The sequence below is a fragment of the Pogona vitticeps genome, chromosome 4 (assembly GCF_051106095.1).
Source record: "Pogona vitticeps strain Pit_001003342236 chromosome 4, PviZW2.1, whole genome shotgun sequence".
Classification (NCBI taxonomy): Eukaryota; Metazoa; Chordata; class Lepidosauria; order Squamata; family Agamidae; genus Pogona; species Pogona vitticeps.
Window position 1 is genome coordinate 78,267,691 of NC_135786.1, and position 13,846 is coordinate 78,281,536.

The 13,846-nt window shown below is 38.7% G+C and overlaps 1 protein-coding gene across 6 annotated transcripts in view; it reads left to right on the forward strand.

The window, feature by feature from the left end:
• Positions 1-13,846, forward strand: part of LRRC7 (leucine rich repeat containing 7) — a 285,490-nt gene that overhangs the window by 179,771 nt on the left and 91,873 nt on the right. The window contains exon 1 of one of the 6 annotated variants that reach the window (XM_020795269.3): positions 4,971-5,113. The exons of the other annotated variants lie outside the window; for them this stretch is intronic. Within the exon in view, the coding sequence (XP_020650928.2) occupies positions 5,106-5,113 (8 nt within the window). The 5' untranslated portion in view covers positions 4,971-5,105. Of the gene's footprint in view, positions 1-4,970; positions 5,114-13,846 lie in introns of those variants that run through there. 6 annotated transcript variants of the gene reach the window in all.

The window sequence follows — 13,846 nt, forward strand, 5'->3', positions numbered from 1 at the left end:
GGGAAAAGGTATCCATGTAGTTTACATGGAAAGATCAATTAGATAGCCATATAGCCTGGATATTCTTCTGTTAAGATGCATCCTGAAACAGTGATTTAAAAAAAAAAAGCAACAGTGGCAGGGCCCCTCAGACCACCAAAGTGGCAAAACGCACAAACAAACAAACAAACACACACACACACAAACACACACACACACACACACACACACACAGAGAGAGAGAGAGAGAGAGAGAGAGAGAGAGAGAGAGAGAGAGAGAGACCATGAAGCCAGAAGTGACTGGAAGTCTACTTTTGTTTTGAAAACCAGGTATTCTGAGGTATCTTTTTAATGATGTTAAGCCACCTTGAGTCCTTTTTCGGGAGAAAAGTAGGATACAAATAAACAAACAAACAAATAAATAAATGGTGCAGGCAGGACCTATTTAAATTGCAATTCACCTTTTCTTTTTCTTTCCTTCCCTCTCCTTTCATTGAACTAGTTGCCATTCACATTTACAATACCAAAAAAAGGAAAGAAGGAGAAAAAAAGTGTTAGTTTCTTGCAATAACTCTTATTGTGTCTTATATCAGTAGTAAGAGGCTGAGTTCTAGATATAGCTTATACTCAGATTTAATAAAAAAAGGTTTGTTGTTTACAGATTTATTTTATTTATGTTCTACATGTGCAGCAAGGGGGGAGGGTGCTGAAGCCTAGCTGTGGAGTGTGCTGGGCCAGGCTGTACTGGGGAGTAGGACAGGGTGGTCCACATTGGTGAGCACATGTGCCAAAGAAGGGGGCTATAGGTGGTGGTGGTACTGCTGCTCCCACCATAGGGCTTTAATCTAGTAGCTTTACTTAATTTCTTGCTGAATGGTGAAAAAAAGGAATTTTTACTTAAGCTAAACTGTAGACAGTTCAGTAATTGTGAACAAATACATTAATGATAACACATTTTCGTGTGCTGCAGCATCCCATAACTCTGTAATGATTCCAGATGAAAAATCACTTTTAATAAAGATCTGTTGACTACACAACTTGCTCCAGTGCTGCAGCTGAACAAATTGCTTGGGCTGACTACCATATAAGATTATTTTGCTTTAGTGAAGAATTAATGGCCATTATTCTGTGCCAACTGTATATAAGAAGTAATTTTTATAAGAAACGGGTTTTACAAGACAATTTTAGCCTGATAATTTCACTGATCACTCTAATTTAAAAAGGTCTGTTATACAACATTTTAATGGAATTCTTCTAATAAAAGCAAAAGGCCATTTTGAAGCAACGCAAGACTTGAGCTAATCCTGTCCCATGACTCTTGTATCATTGTTAGGCAGAAGCACCTTAATAAATGAGTTTGCTATACTTCTGTGAATTGTATCTTCAGTCTGAAATCATTAAGCCCAACCTTGGCAAAGGAGAACACATGGCGAGGGTGATGGTGAGGACCTCTTGATAAGCGGGAAGCAGGAAGAACAGTACCTTTAGCCCCTGCTGCACTTGCCACTACCACTGGCATCCTCAAGAGGGGCTGTAGGATTCCCACACCTAGATGAAGCGGCTAGGCATTCTCATTATATCCTTGCTTCTTCCTCCTAGCAACTCCAGACTGCTCTAGGTTTGGGTACCTCATATGTATAAAATCAGTGATGAGGCTTTCAGTGCTGGAGAGAAGAAAATCTCAATAGATTGTTGCACTTTTGCTCCTGTTTTCTGACTTCAATGGGCAAAACTAAAGAGAACTTTCTACTCCACCATAGGAACCTCTTTCCCAGCCATATTTTACGTGGTTTTTTGTTTGCCTGTTTGTTTTTGTGTTTTTTTTTTTTTTTTTTTTGGCATTGCTAGGAGTACTACAGGAATTGGCTTGGCTGTTTAGTCACTGGACTTTGACAATGATGACTACATCCCATAGCTTGGAGGCATTCCACACACTTTTGCACTGAAGAAACCTTCTTCATGGTCCCTCAGAGATCAACACTCTGGATGCCACTACAAAAAAGGCTCATTCATATGTTACCACCAGGTGCATTTGAGAAGCTGCAGCCAGTGTGGAAATATAGTTCAGTACATTCCCTGCAAGGAAAAATATATATATATTTTCAGGCTGGCAACACTTGTGGGCTTATTTACAAGGATAATTTAAAAGCAATAATTAGCAATGGACCAATGACCAATAGAGCTGGTCCAGCAAGGGGAGTGCCACATGATCCCAGTATTTAAGCACATTACATTAAAAACTATCTCAATAGATTACATACTGAGCCAGAGAAAGCACAAGTTATTTATTTATTTGATTTATACTATATTAATGCATGTACTACTCTGGGCAGTTTACAAGCTAAAACTTACAAATCTCGAAGACCTCGCATGGCAATACATATAACAATAGGGCAGTACAATAGGAAGTTACCATATACCAAATCAGACAATTGGTCCATTTATTCTAATACCGTCAACTTTGCCTAGCACTGGGGTTTGGTATTTCAAGCAGTCGTCTTCCCTGGCCCTACTTGAAAATCTGGTATTACCTTGTGGTCTCTGATCCAAGTACTTTCCAGACCCAAGGCTGCTCAGCTTCTGAAGTCGCACAAGATTAGTATATTCATGAACTAACATTTCAGTTCATCATGGGTGAATTGACTCTTTTCTTCACAAGCTGTTGTTACTTTTATTACTTCAGACACCAGAATCACTTGTTTTATCTTCCTTATGTAATGTCCTTGGAGAAGTGGGCCTGTTTTTTGACTGGAATATAAAGTCCCACATGGGTGAGAGCAGCGGAAATTCTTCTGTATTGTCTCAATTATTGTCTCAATAATTGCTTCTTTTATAGTCCAAGAAGTGTGGGAAGCAGGTACTCTTATTTCCTGTAGTGACTAGAGAAGAGATGGGCAAACTCCAGAGGTCTCAGGACTGAATATTTGTATCTCTGGACTGTGGAAGGCCACACCTGCTCCTGTGCCCTGCCTACCTTGAAAATAGTTTTCTTGTAAAAAAAGGCATCTTTAGTGAAAAAGCCACCTCACATTCTGTAGTAGTCAATTAAAATAAGGATTCTTTTAAAAATGAAAATTGGGGGAACATGTAAGCCTGCCCCCCCCCAACATGACAAAATTGCCTACCAGAGAGCATAAAGGAGCTTTATGAGCAAATGTGTGTGTGTTTTAAATTTAAATTGGTGGACCTAGGGCTGTGGTTTACACTTTGCCCCTTCTGGCTTAGAACAGATTATTGACTGAAATCAAGTAGTAAGTCAAACTAGTGTAGGCCCACTGAATCAATGGGGTTTCGATGAGTTATGTCCTTCATAAGGCCCGTGGTGGTTCCCGCTTAACTGCTGGATTTCTGCTACTGTATCATTAAAGGTAATGTGGACACTTTCCTGCTACATTGCCAGGTCTGTGGTAATGAAAGCTCCCACTGAATCATTACATTGCTGCTAATTTCCAGTTTTATGTAGAATGCTCCCCAACAATTGTGCATGAGAAAGATACGCGTAATGAGTGATGTTGATTAAAATGCTACTCACAACATTAAAAGGGAAAATCCTTACGTTACTGATGCTGCTGAAAAAGTAATGCTCTTGACCCCATTGGTGGACATCACAACTAAAGTAAGCCCAGTGAATTAATTAATGTACATAGATGTTGGCTCACCAAATCCTCACTGATTCAGTAGGCCAATTCTAGATGCAACTTGCTACTGGATTTTAGTTGTTATGTGAAAAAACAATGAGCAATAATGGTGTTCATTTTTAGTTTGTTAATTCCAAGTTTTTTATTACATACCAACCAGAGTATTTAGTGCCATAATTTCACAATATAACATTTTTCAGTAGTAGTCTTCAAATGTTGCCCTATGCTGAGCATGTTACACGAATCCAATCCAAATGTCACAAAGTTTGAACAGTAGATGCTCAGCAAAGATTATCCTGGTCATAGCTGCCAGCTGAGCATCCAGGATCACCTTCTCATTAGAAATACAAACCTGTTTGTTCTGCCTCATCCAGAATAAGCTCCAAAGGGCAGCAGGCCTTCATTGTCTTATCCTGATTTAATTTCAGTTTATTCATTCTGTTCAGGTCTATCACTGGCCTTGGACATCAGTTCAGAACTCCCTATACTAATATGATAATCGGGTATAGCTCTGTGTGCCATCTATATATTATATCTAAGGTGTCGGTATGCTTGATCAACAGTGAGGCTCATGGTTTTTAGTATAATACCTCAGAGGATTTTTAAAAAGAAGCTAAACAAGATAAATGACACATAAAGTGGTAGAAGGTACTCAGGCATTATCTAAGTGTACAGTCACCATGGACAGAGGGGAACACTCTAGCCCTACCCCCTTTTGTTAACCATGGGAGCTCTCCACATGAGTTGGAACCTAGTACTATCAGGTGGAGAGCCCTCAGACATCATTCTTAACAGAGATATCCCTATTAGGCTAGGTACTATAGTTCATGAAATTAAGGTTCATTCATTCACAGGAAAAGTTCATTCCATTATAATCATATGATCAAACAGTAGTGACATCTACAAATCAAACATTACGCATGAAAAACTGGGTATAGGATTCCAGACTAAAGCTAAATTCTTTTGTTCTTTAGATTAAGAATAAATATTTAGGTTAAGGACTAAATAATTTTATATTATCATGAATTGGAGGAATATTTCCAAGAAGCTGAGACATCCTAAAAATATTTTGTTGCAACGTATGCGATTCCTATTGCTGAACATGACCTTGGGCTCATGTGATTTAATTCAGATCTAAACCTATGAGGAGAACTCACTTCATTTTTTTCAGTCTCCAGATTTATAATTTTGTTAAAGGTAATTTAGAAAAGCAGAAAACCTAGTTTCAAATTCTTTCCTATTGTTATAATTTAGTTCTCTCTTAAGTTCCATAATCCATTGGTAGTTTTAGTCACCACTTCTGCTCTAGCAGTTCCATCTTTTGGGCATTGAAATTGATTTTTCTCATCTTAGCATTTGAAGATCCAGAGTGTGCCCCTTGCCCCATCGCCTGGGAGAGTACAATGGCACCAACAGCAGAGGATGAGAAGGCAGCACCTTTTCGAGCAGCTGAAATGGCAGCATCAGGAGCATCAGCACGAATAGACTATGTTGAGGTAGTTCTCCCACACTATACTATGAAAGCAAAACAGTTTGGGGATACTACATGCTGATGGAGGCTGCCTCTTACTATATTGACCTTTGTGCAAAATGTTCTGCTGTGTTTTAGAATATGCACATTTTCTTTAAGAAGAGAATCTGCTCTCTCCATGCATGAGCTTCTGCTCTGATGCACAGTGGGCCAGTTCTCACAATTCTTTTTAGTTTATAAACATTTGTTTTAAGATCAGTATTACTAACTTAGAGTAGCCAAGCAGCCACCACTATACTTCATGTACTTCTTTTTTTAAAGGGTGTTCTAGTGATTAATAGTGTCAGTAAATATGAAGTTGAGATCAGAGTAGGAAAACTATAAGTAACTTTTAAAGTTTCTATAAAGTCTTCAATCTTCTCTGTTAATGTTGTTTCTGAAAGTACCTTGTAATCACAGAGATTGCAGGTCTCTCTTCTGCTTAATGACGTAACATCAGTAGGACATGGACATGTGTCTGAGAAGCCATCTTAGGCATTCCAGAGAAGCAAGAGTGCTTCATATTCAGATGTTCCTATCACCCATGGAGAGGTGTGCATTCTGTTTTAGAGCAAAAAAGTACATTTACGGGGGATGGGGATTTTATTTCCCTCCTGCAGCAAGACATTGAAGATTGTGAGTCATTAAAATTACTGTTTTTTCTCTAGATTATGTAGACCAGCGATGGCGAACCTATGACACGCGTGCCACAGCTGGCACGCAGAGCCCTTACTGCGGGCATGCAAGCCATAAATCACCAGATTGCTGCTTCCCCCCCCCCCCACAGACAAACCTCAGGAGGCGGCTGCAGCTGTGGCACTGGCACTTTGGCAGGTGGTGGGCCAGGATCTGTAGCAGCTGGTGCTGGCAGCGGATCCGGAGTGGGGTCTCAAGGCACCTCTGTGCCCGGGATTCCCCCCACCACTTCAGGTTCTGCCACTGTCACTTCAACCACCGCCATGGCCTGCCGCCCGCTAGGTTGTTTTTTGTTTTGTTTTTTCAGTTTGGGCACTCGGGCCCAGAAAAGATTCGCCGCCACTGATCTAGACTATCTAGATAATTCATGCCAATATGGCTGTTTTTCCACACAGTGGCTTTTAGGCACATTTTTATAATCTGTAATGCAGAAAATTAGGTATCTCACTCAGCTCCCTGATCAGATTTATGTTCTAGCAATTGGATGATATAGTGTAATACAAAGTGACGTTTCCTGTGTATTTAAATGTTAGAATTGTTTAAAGGTAGTCTTATTATTTCACTCATATTAGCCGTAATACCGAGATATTTCTGTACGATAGTGGAACAGTGCTATAGTTCATTGCTTATATACTTCTGTGGGTGTGAATGTGTTTTAGTAATTTTACTAATTAATATGCACTTCTGTTGGCAATAGTTGAAGTGTTAATTCTAATATAAGGTAATTATTGGCACTTTTAAAAAGAGTGATAAAACAATAAAGCTGTTTAATATTTGAAGTCAAGAGTGTTTATGTAGCTATGGTGGTGGGTTTATATCATTAATAAATAGCTATAAGTTGATTATGTGTAAAAACTGTATAAACAAGTGCTACAGAATGTGATCATGGTAGCATTTTACAATAACGGTGGGATCAATGTCCCAATTTTTGTTTTCATTTTTTCAATAAATGGTAACTCATATTTATTTTGTATGAGCACCTTATAAATACAGTAAGAAAAAGTAAATTCTGTTATTACCTTTTTCTTTCAGAAACACAAGTCAGAAAGTTGGTATAAAATGAAATAAATGAATAGCTAAATCAGGTAGTGCTACTTGCATAAGAACTGCACCACATTTGTCAACATTGAAATGTAAAGAGCATTTTATATGTTCTCTGAAGGACGTATCCCTTCTTGCCACATAATTGTCTCTGTGTACTGATGAGCACTAACCAAAGTTTGATCTCACAGTTTTTCTATGATCGTGATTGGAGTTTAGAGTTCCAGAAAGAAATAGCAGGAAGCTAGTATTAAACAAACATAACATTGGCCAAGGTCCTGTTGTATCTTTCTCACCTGTGCAACAGATGGCAGCGGCGGTGGCAGAAGATTGCCCCTCGTTAATGACCTTCCTCTTTTATTTTAAGTTCATATGGCTCACAATGAGAAAAAGTCATGTGAACCCCAAAATGAAAGAAGTTTTTAATCAATGGCACTGGGCCACTGACAATAGCATCATTCCCAGCGTAGAGACAGAATCCCTTCATAGGATTTGGCCATTGTTAGAGATAACCACTCTTCCTAGACTCTTAATTGTAATTTTACTACTTGCAAAATATGGTTCTTTATTTAGCTAGAAAGGCTGATGCAGTTTGGAGTGCTGTACTTGAGATTTAAATATAACTATAAAAAATGGCTGCACCTGAGATTTAAATGTAAGTATTAAAAATGTGAATTGCAAACACAGCAGATGTATAGCACAGATATATCACTTAAGTATGCTAAAGAGAGATCCAGAATTGGCTACAGCTCCTACATTCAAGATTTAATGCTATGTAATGTGTGAAGTGTTCATGACATAGATATTGAAGCCATTTAATTTCAAGGCAAAATGGAGAGAAGCTTTTTGTCCCATTCACGTATATTTCCACCAAAAATAATTTGGTGATTTAGTCCCTCTGTTTGATTAAGCTATATGATTTGTGGTATACTATCAGGAGAAGATTATTTTAATTACTGTATAACTAAAATATTTGTAATTATAATTTTTCAGTTGCAAAATTATCTACTACAATACTATATAATGTGTTTACTTGTCTTCGTAGCTATGCTTTTTATATTATGCAGATGCTATTGATTTTGGCAAGTCAGGAGTAACATATAGTGTGCATATAAAATATCAAAGTTCTTCTGATGTATTTTTTCAAAATATTATATGAATATCATACAGAAATGAAAACTTTTAGAGACAGATACATCAAACAGTAACATATAAAACAGCTTAGTAACAGCTTAGTACTGCTTCCTGAACCAAAGCATAGTGATACTAAGCACAAGCAAGCTATAGTGAACTCTGTATGAGTATATGTAACCTTGCAATATTTAGAAGCACAAACTGCATACATATTTGGTTCCACATTACTGCCTCAAGGCTATGTTGTTAATTAGTTTAAACATCTACTGGTTCTAGAGAAAGGAGGATGTGCTGGTAATAAACATGTAAATCACCCATGCTGTTTAGCTCTCCCTTAGATGTAAGGCATTTCCTTTTGGTTGAAAGTACCAAGAGCAAATGGCATCACATTCAAAGTTTTCATCATATCAAAAAACATCCTAAATGTTTCCACTGGAACTTCACCAAGGATGTTCTCAACAAATTCTTGTTAGAACAGGGGTGGGTGGGGTGAGAGTGGCAAGATACCTAGAGAGGGTATAAAATTGGATCATATCCAATGCTCTGGGCCAACCTTTTTCAGGACAATCTGTATGCATTTATTATCCTAGCTGGTTTCATTTTAATCCTGACAACTCTGGTAACTATCCCTTGTATTCATTCGTTCGTTTATATGTTCATTCATTCATTCATTCATTCATTCATTCATTCATTCATTAGATTTCTATCTCGCCCATCTAGACCAAAGGTCTACTCTGTGCAGTTTACAAATTTAAAAACAATAAAACCAATAAGCATATACTATAAATCCAAGATGGCAAAAGTATAAGAAATTAAGATATGGCAGGAGGGAAAGCCTGCCCAAATAGCCAGGTTTTAAGTTTGTTCCTGAAAACACCCAGAGAGGGAGCCAGGCGGATTTCTACTGGCAAGTTGTTCCAAAGGCGAGGGGCCATTGCTGAGAAGGCCCAGTTCCTTGTTCTGTCCTTCCGGACCTCCCTCAGGCCCCTCAGCCACCCAGCCTGACTGTAATGAGTGACTCTGGCAGAACTGGGTGAGAGAAGGCACTCTGCCAGATATCAAGGTCCTAAACCATTTAGGGCTTTATATGTTATCATAAGAACTTTGAAATCAATGCAGAAATGAAAGGGCAGCCAATGCAAGATGGGCAGAGTGAGAGAAATATGGTGGTACCTTATCACTCCAGTAAGAAGTCTAGCTGCTGCATCCTGCACCATCTGAAGTTTCTGATGAGTTTCAAAGGCAGCCACATGTAGAGTGCATTACTGTAGTCTAATCTTTAGACTACAAGCGCATGGACCAAAGTGGTGAGCATCCCTATATCAAGATAGGGATGCAGCTGGGCAATCCACCGAAGGTGGAAATGTGCAGAACAGACCACTGACAATACCTGGGTCTCCATGGTGAGCACCGGGTCTAGATCTACACCCAAACTGCAAACCTCACTTTTGGTGGTAAGAGTCACTCCCCCCAAAATAGAGGGAGTTTCCCAGACCACTGATGTCTGGGACACCCACCCTAAGGACATCTGCCTTGCCCGGATTCAGCCTCATTCCATTCTCCAGCATCCATTGCTGAACAGCCTCCAGGCAGCACTCAAGGGATGAAACAGCATCCACTGTAGTTGGAAAAAAACGGTTGTAGAGCTGAGTATCATCAGTGTACTGATGACACGAAGCCCCACATCCCCTGATGACCCCTCCAGCGGCCTTATATAGATGTCAGATAGCATTGGAGAGATAATTGAACCCTGCGGAATCCCATAATTGAGACTCCACGGGGCCGAGAAACTCTTTCCAATCTGCACTCTCTGGGGACAGTCCTCCAAGAAGGAACGGAGCCAGGCAAAAGCCAGGCCACCAATTCCCAACTCAGAGGACCTCCCCAGGAGGATACCGTGGTTGACAGTATCAAAAGCAGCTGAGATATTGAGGAGGACCAGCAGAGACATTTTGCCCCTGTCGGCCTCCCTCAATAAGTCATCAAACAGGGCAACCAGTGCTGTTTCCATGCCGTGATGCGGCCTGAAGCCCAACTGGAATGGATTCAGGGCATTGGTTTTATCCAGAAGAGGCTGCAACTTGTCTGTATTGGATCTTTGTTAACTTGCTTGTTCTCTAAGATTGTACTCAGTTAAGTGTTTCGTATTTCAAACTGAGCTTGCCTCCTAATACAGTACTTGCTTATCTCAAGCAACTGAAAAAGGTCCCACTGATCTGCCCAGGAATTAAACTGCTCCCTCCCCATGCAGACTGCAGCTGTGTACCTCCTAGAATGCTGACTGATTTGGCCAAGATCATTATCTAGCCATTTTGATGGATTCAGAAGCTTTAATTTCCCCCTTCTCTGTGGAAACTGGAAAATTATCATATACTACTCCCACTGCCTGCTCAGCCTGCAGCAGCACGTGGTTTCCTAGGTAACCACCATGAAATGAGAAAGTCACAGTGAAACAAGCAAAAACTTCCCAGTTGCATGGTGCTAGCTTAAAGTCAAGTCCATGAATTAGATGGATGCCATGTGACTCATCTATAGACCATTCTGATGGTACTAACATATTATGGCCCCTTAAACCACCAGGTTTAAAATATGTTTTAAAATATTTATTAAATAAATACATTAAAAAATAAGCAAAAGCATACAAACCAAAAACAAAACTAGTAACACAAAATAACAAAAACAATTATATAAAATATGCTCTCCCTGCCACCAGGACCATTCGTCATGGAGACAGCATGCATGGAAATCTGACAGAGCTCTCTAAGGAAGAACATGAGCCACCAGAATAATACATTGCACTAAAGGGGCAGAATCAATCAATCAATCAATCCATCAATCCATCAATCCATCAATCAATCAAAATCTGGAAGAAATATATCAGGCCTTTTCTGAAAAGAGTGTTTTTTAACTTATCAACCATTAAACGCTGTCTGGTCTACAAAGGGCCTCCCTGGAATCAGGCAAAACTCACAGTTTAGTAGTATTACTGTACAGCATTTAAAGCTTCAACCCATCCATCTAGCACCAGTATGATTGCTGGATGATTGACATAAAAATTGTATTATATTAGAAGTTTCAGAAAATTTGATTTTTTGAGTGAAAATTAAGGCGTTTGTCCTTACTACGTAGAATGCTAGAACCAGACTATGCCTTATGTACTATCTAGTCCAAATGTGTTGACAACCAGAGCTAGAACATCCCTCCAGACATGCAGTCCAAACTCTGCTTTAACACTTCCTGGAGAGGAGGTCTTCCAGCTAATTGGTTCTCTCTCTAGCTAATTGTTTCCCTTATTTTTAGCCTCACTGCAAAGATGTTTCTCCTAATGTTGTATACTCCTGTAACTTAACCGTATGGCTCTAAACATAACATGGGATCAGCACTACAGGGCCAGCATGAACTCTGTAATCTTTGGAGCCGTCTGAAAAGCCACTTCATATTTTCCAGCCCTTTCCAGCAGGTTTTTGGAGTGTAAAAGGGGCTGCAATGAAAAGATTATCGTCTCTCGCTATTGCTGGATTCGGCTGTTCTGTTAGCAGATGTCTAACATAAGATGCTGTTCTTAGATGAGTATTATAAGTGTGACATAAATACTGGCTTGAGGAAATGCCAAATTAATTAAGCTGAATTTCTTTGAGAAAGCTTGACGTGAGTAGTTTGGGATTCTTTCTTATAGTCAAACAAATAATTTAACACTACAGGGCATACAAATGATCATGAAAGATTGATTTCAATTGGATTGAACATGGCTGAATATGTTGGCTTATGGCCCAACTGTAGGAAGACATAAGCGGAGAGATATTGTCCACAGAGGAATTATGAAAGTGTGAAGGAAATGTAGTGTGATTATTAGATTTGGCAGTAAAAGAAGTGGAGAAAATATAACCATGGCAACCACCACACAAAATGCCCAGGTGTGGGATATATGTTTGCCTGAAGAGATAAGCAGATTTAATACTGTATATATGTGTCAATTTGGGAAACAATACAGAAAATAATTTGATGTCAAATAGTTGCAATATATTGTTTTTGTATAAATATAGAACAAAAATATGGTACTAACCATAATAGCAATTACCAAGATGGATTCTTTGAATTGTGGTAGAGAAGAGTGGTCAGACTTAACTGAGATCAAGTTTCCCAGTGACGTTTCTTTGTAATTTCCCCCCCCCCTAAAGAATGGTGCAAAATTGACCACTAAAATACCTTAATTTACTAAATAGAATATTATTTTCACTGATGTGCCTGGCAGTCTAAAAATTGACATGCTGTTGCTCAGACACAGACATGGTTATTTAAGATTAAAAGGTAGGAAAAGAGTGTTCAGTCATCGGGCCAAAATACGCATGACTTAGAGGGATTGTAATCTCCATTAAAATAAATAAATAAATAAACACTTTAAAGCAACTCAGTGTACTCTGTTTTTATTCAAAGCTGTGGCCCTGACCTTTAAACTTTATCCCAGCTTCCCTATTTTCTCAGTCTGTATTGCTGGCCCCTGTGCTTGTGTTGCTATGATCCCATTGGGAAAATCTTGTGGGCCAAGTAAGCATACCGGTACTTATTTTTTTAAAAAAATCCCTCCATGCACAAAAATGTTAAGAGGGCTCTCTTATCCAAATTATGACAGCAAAATAATCTAAGTGGCCACTTGTTTGCTTTGCTTCCCCCCCTTGCATGAAATATTTGTGGATAAAATATCTGTGCATGCATGTATGTAAATATCTGTCAGTCAAAATCCTGTTAGTTATGCCTACTGGCATAATTCCATGTTGTGCCTAATTTTTGCTTATTAAAAAGCTGGTGTAGGAATTTGCTATCACACATCATTTGTCTAATAGTATTATGTAACCTAGGTATCTGTTAAATATCTGTGCAGTATGTATGCTGTTCCTAATATTGCTGTTTTATATAGTTCTGATTGTGTTATTTCTGAGATCTGTAACTGCTTGTAGTACTGTATGAAATTTCTTGATATTGGTCCCAAAGCCCCGACGACTACGGGGACCACTGAAGTGTATTTCATCCACAATCAATCTAAGTGGGGCTTAACAAGTGTAGGGGGAAAGGTATCAAAGCGCTGCAGGATCACTTTATTCCCTGCTTTCCCCTCCACTTGTTTTTGTTCTCTCCTCAGCTTACTTCAGTGTATAAGACGACCCTCAATTTTTAGTATAAAGATTTTAGACAAAAGTATAGTCTTATACACGGAAAAATATGGTATTTTGTTATTTTTTCCAATTCTTTATTTTGAACTCTGTCATCCCCTGGAATTGCAATTTCAATGATCCGGACATTTCTTAATTTCATTACTGCTATGTCTGGTGTGTTATGTTCAAAGTGTTTATCAGTTTGGATCTGGAAATCCCACAAGATCTTGACTTCCTCATTTTCTGACACCTTCTCTACCTGATGTTCCCATGTACCATCTTAAACTAATTTTTTAAAAAAAAAATCCTTTATTCTTACCAACATTAATCTTAAAACTCTCATCTTCCAAATTTCTGTCCAATCCTCTGTTTTAATTTCTGTCTTTAAATCATGTTCCCAAATTGATTTCAATCCTTCTATTTCAGTCTCTTTTTTCTCTTGTTCCAAGATTAATTTATAAATTCTACTTACTACTCCCTTCCTCAAAGCATCTTTCTGCATGTCTTCATGTGATGATAGAAATTGTTCATACTTAGTACATTCTAAACCCTTCAAGTTTGCTGGGAAATTTTCACCACTAAAATTAGTGACCAAAATAGAATATTTCCAAGCTGCACATTTGCCAATTCCAAATTTCATTTGGATGTCTTCACTAAATATTTGCACTGCGTTTAGCAATGATTTTATTTCCGTGGAA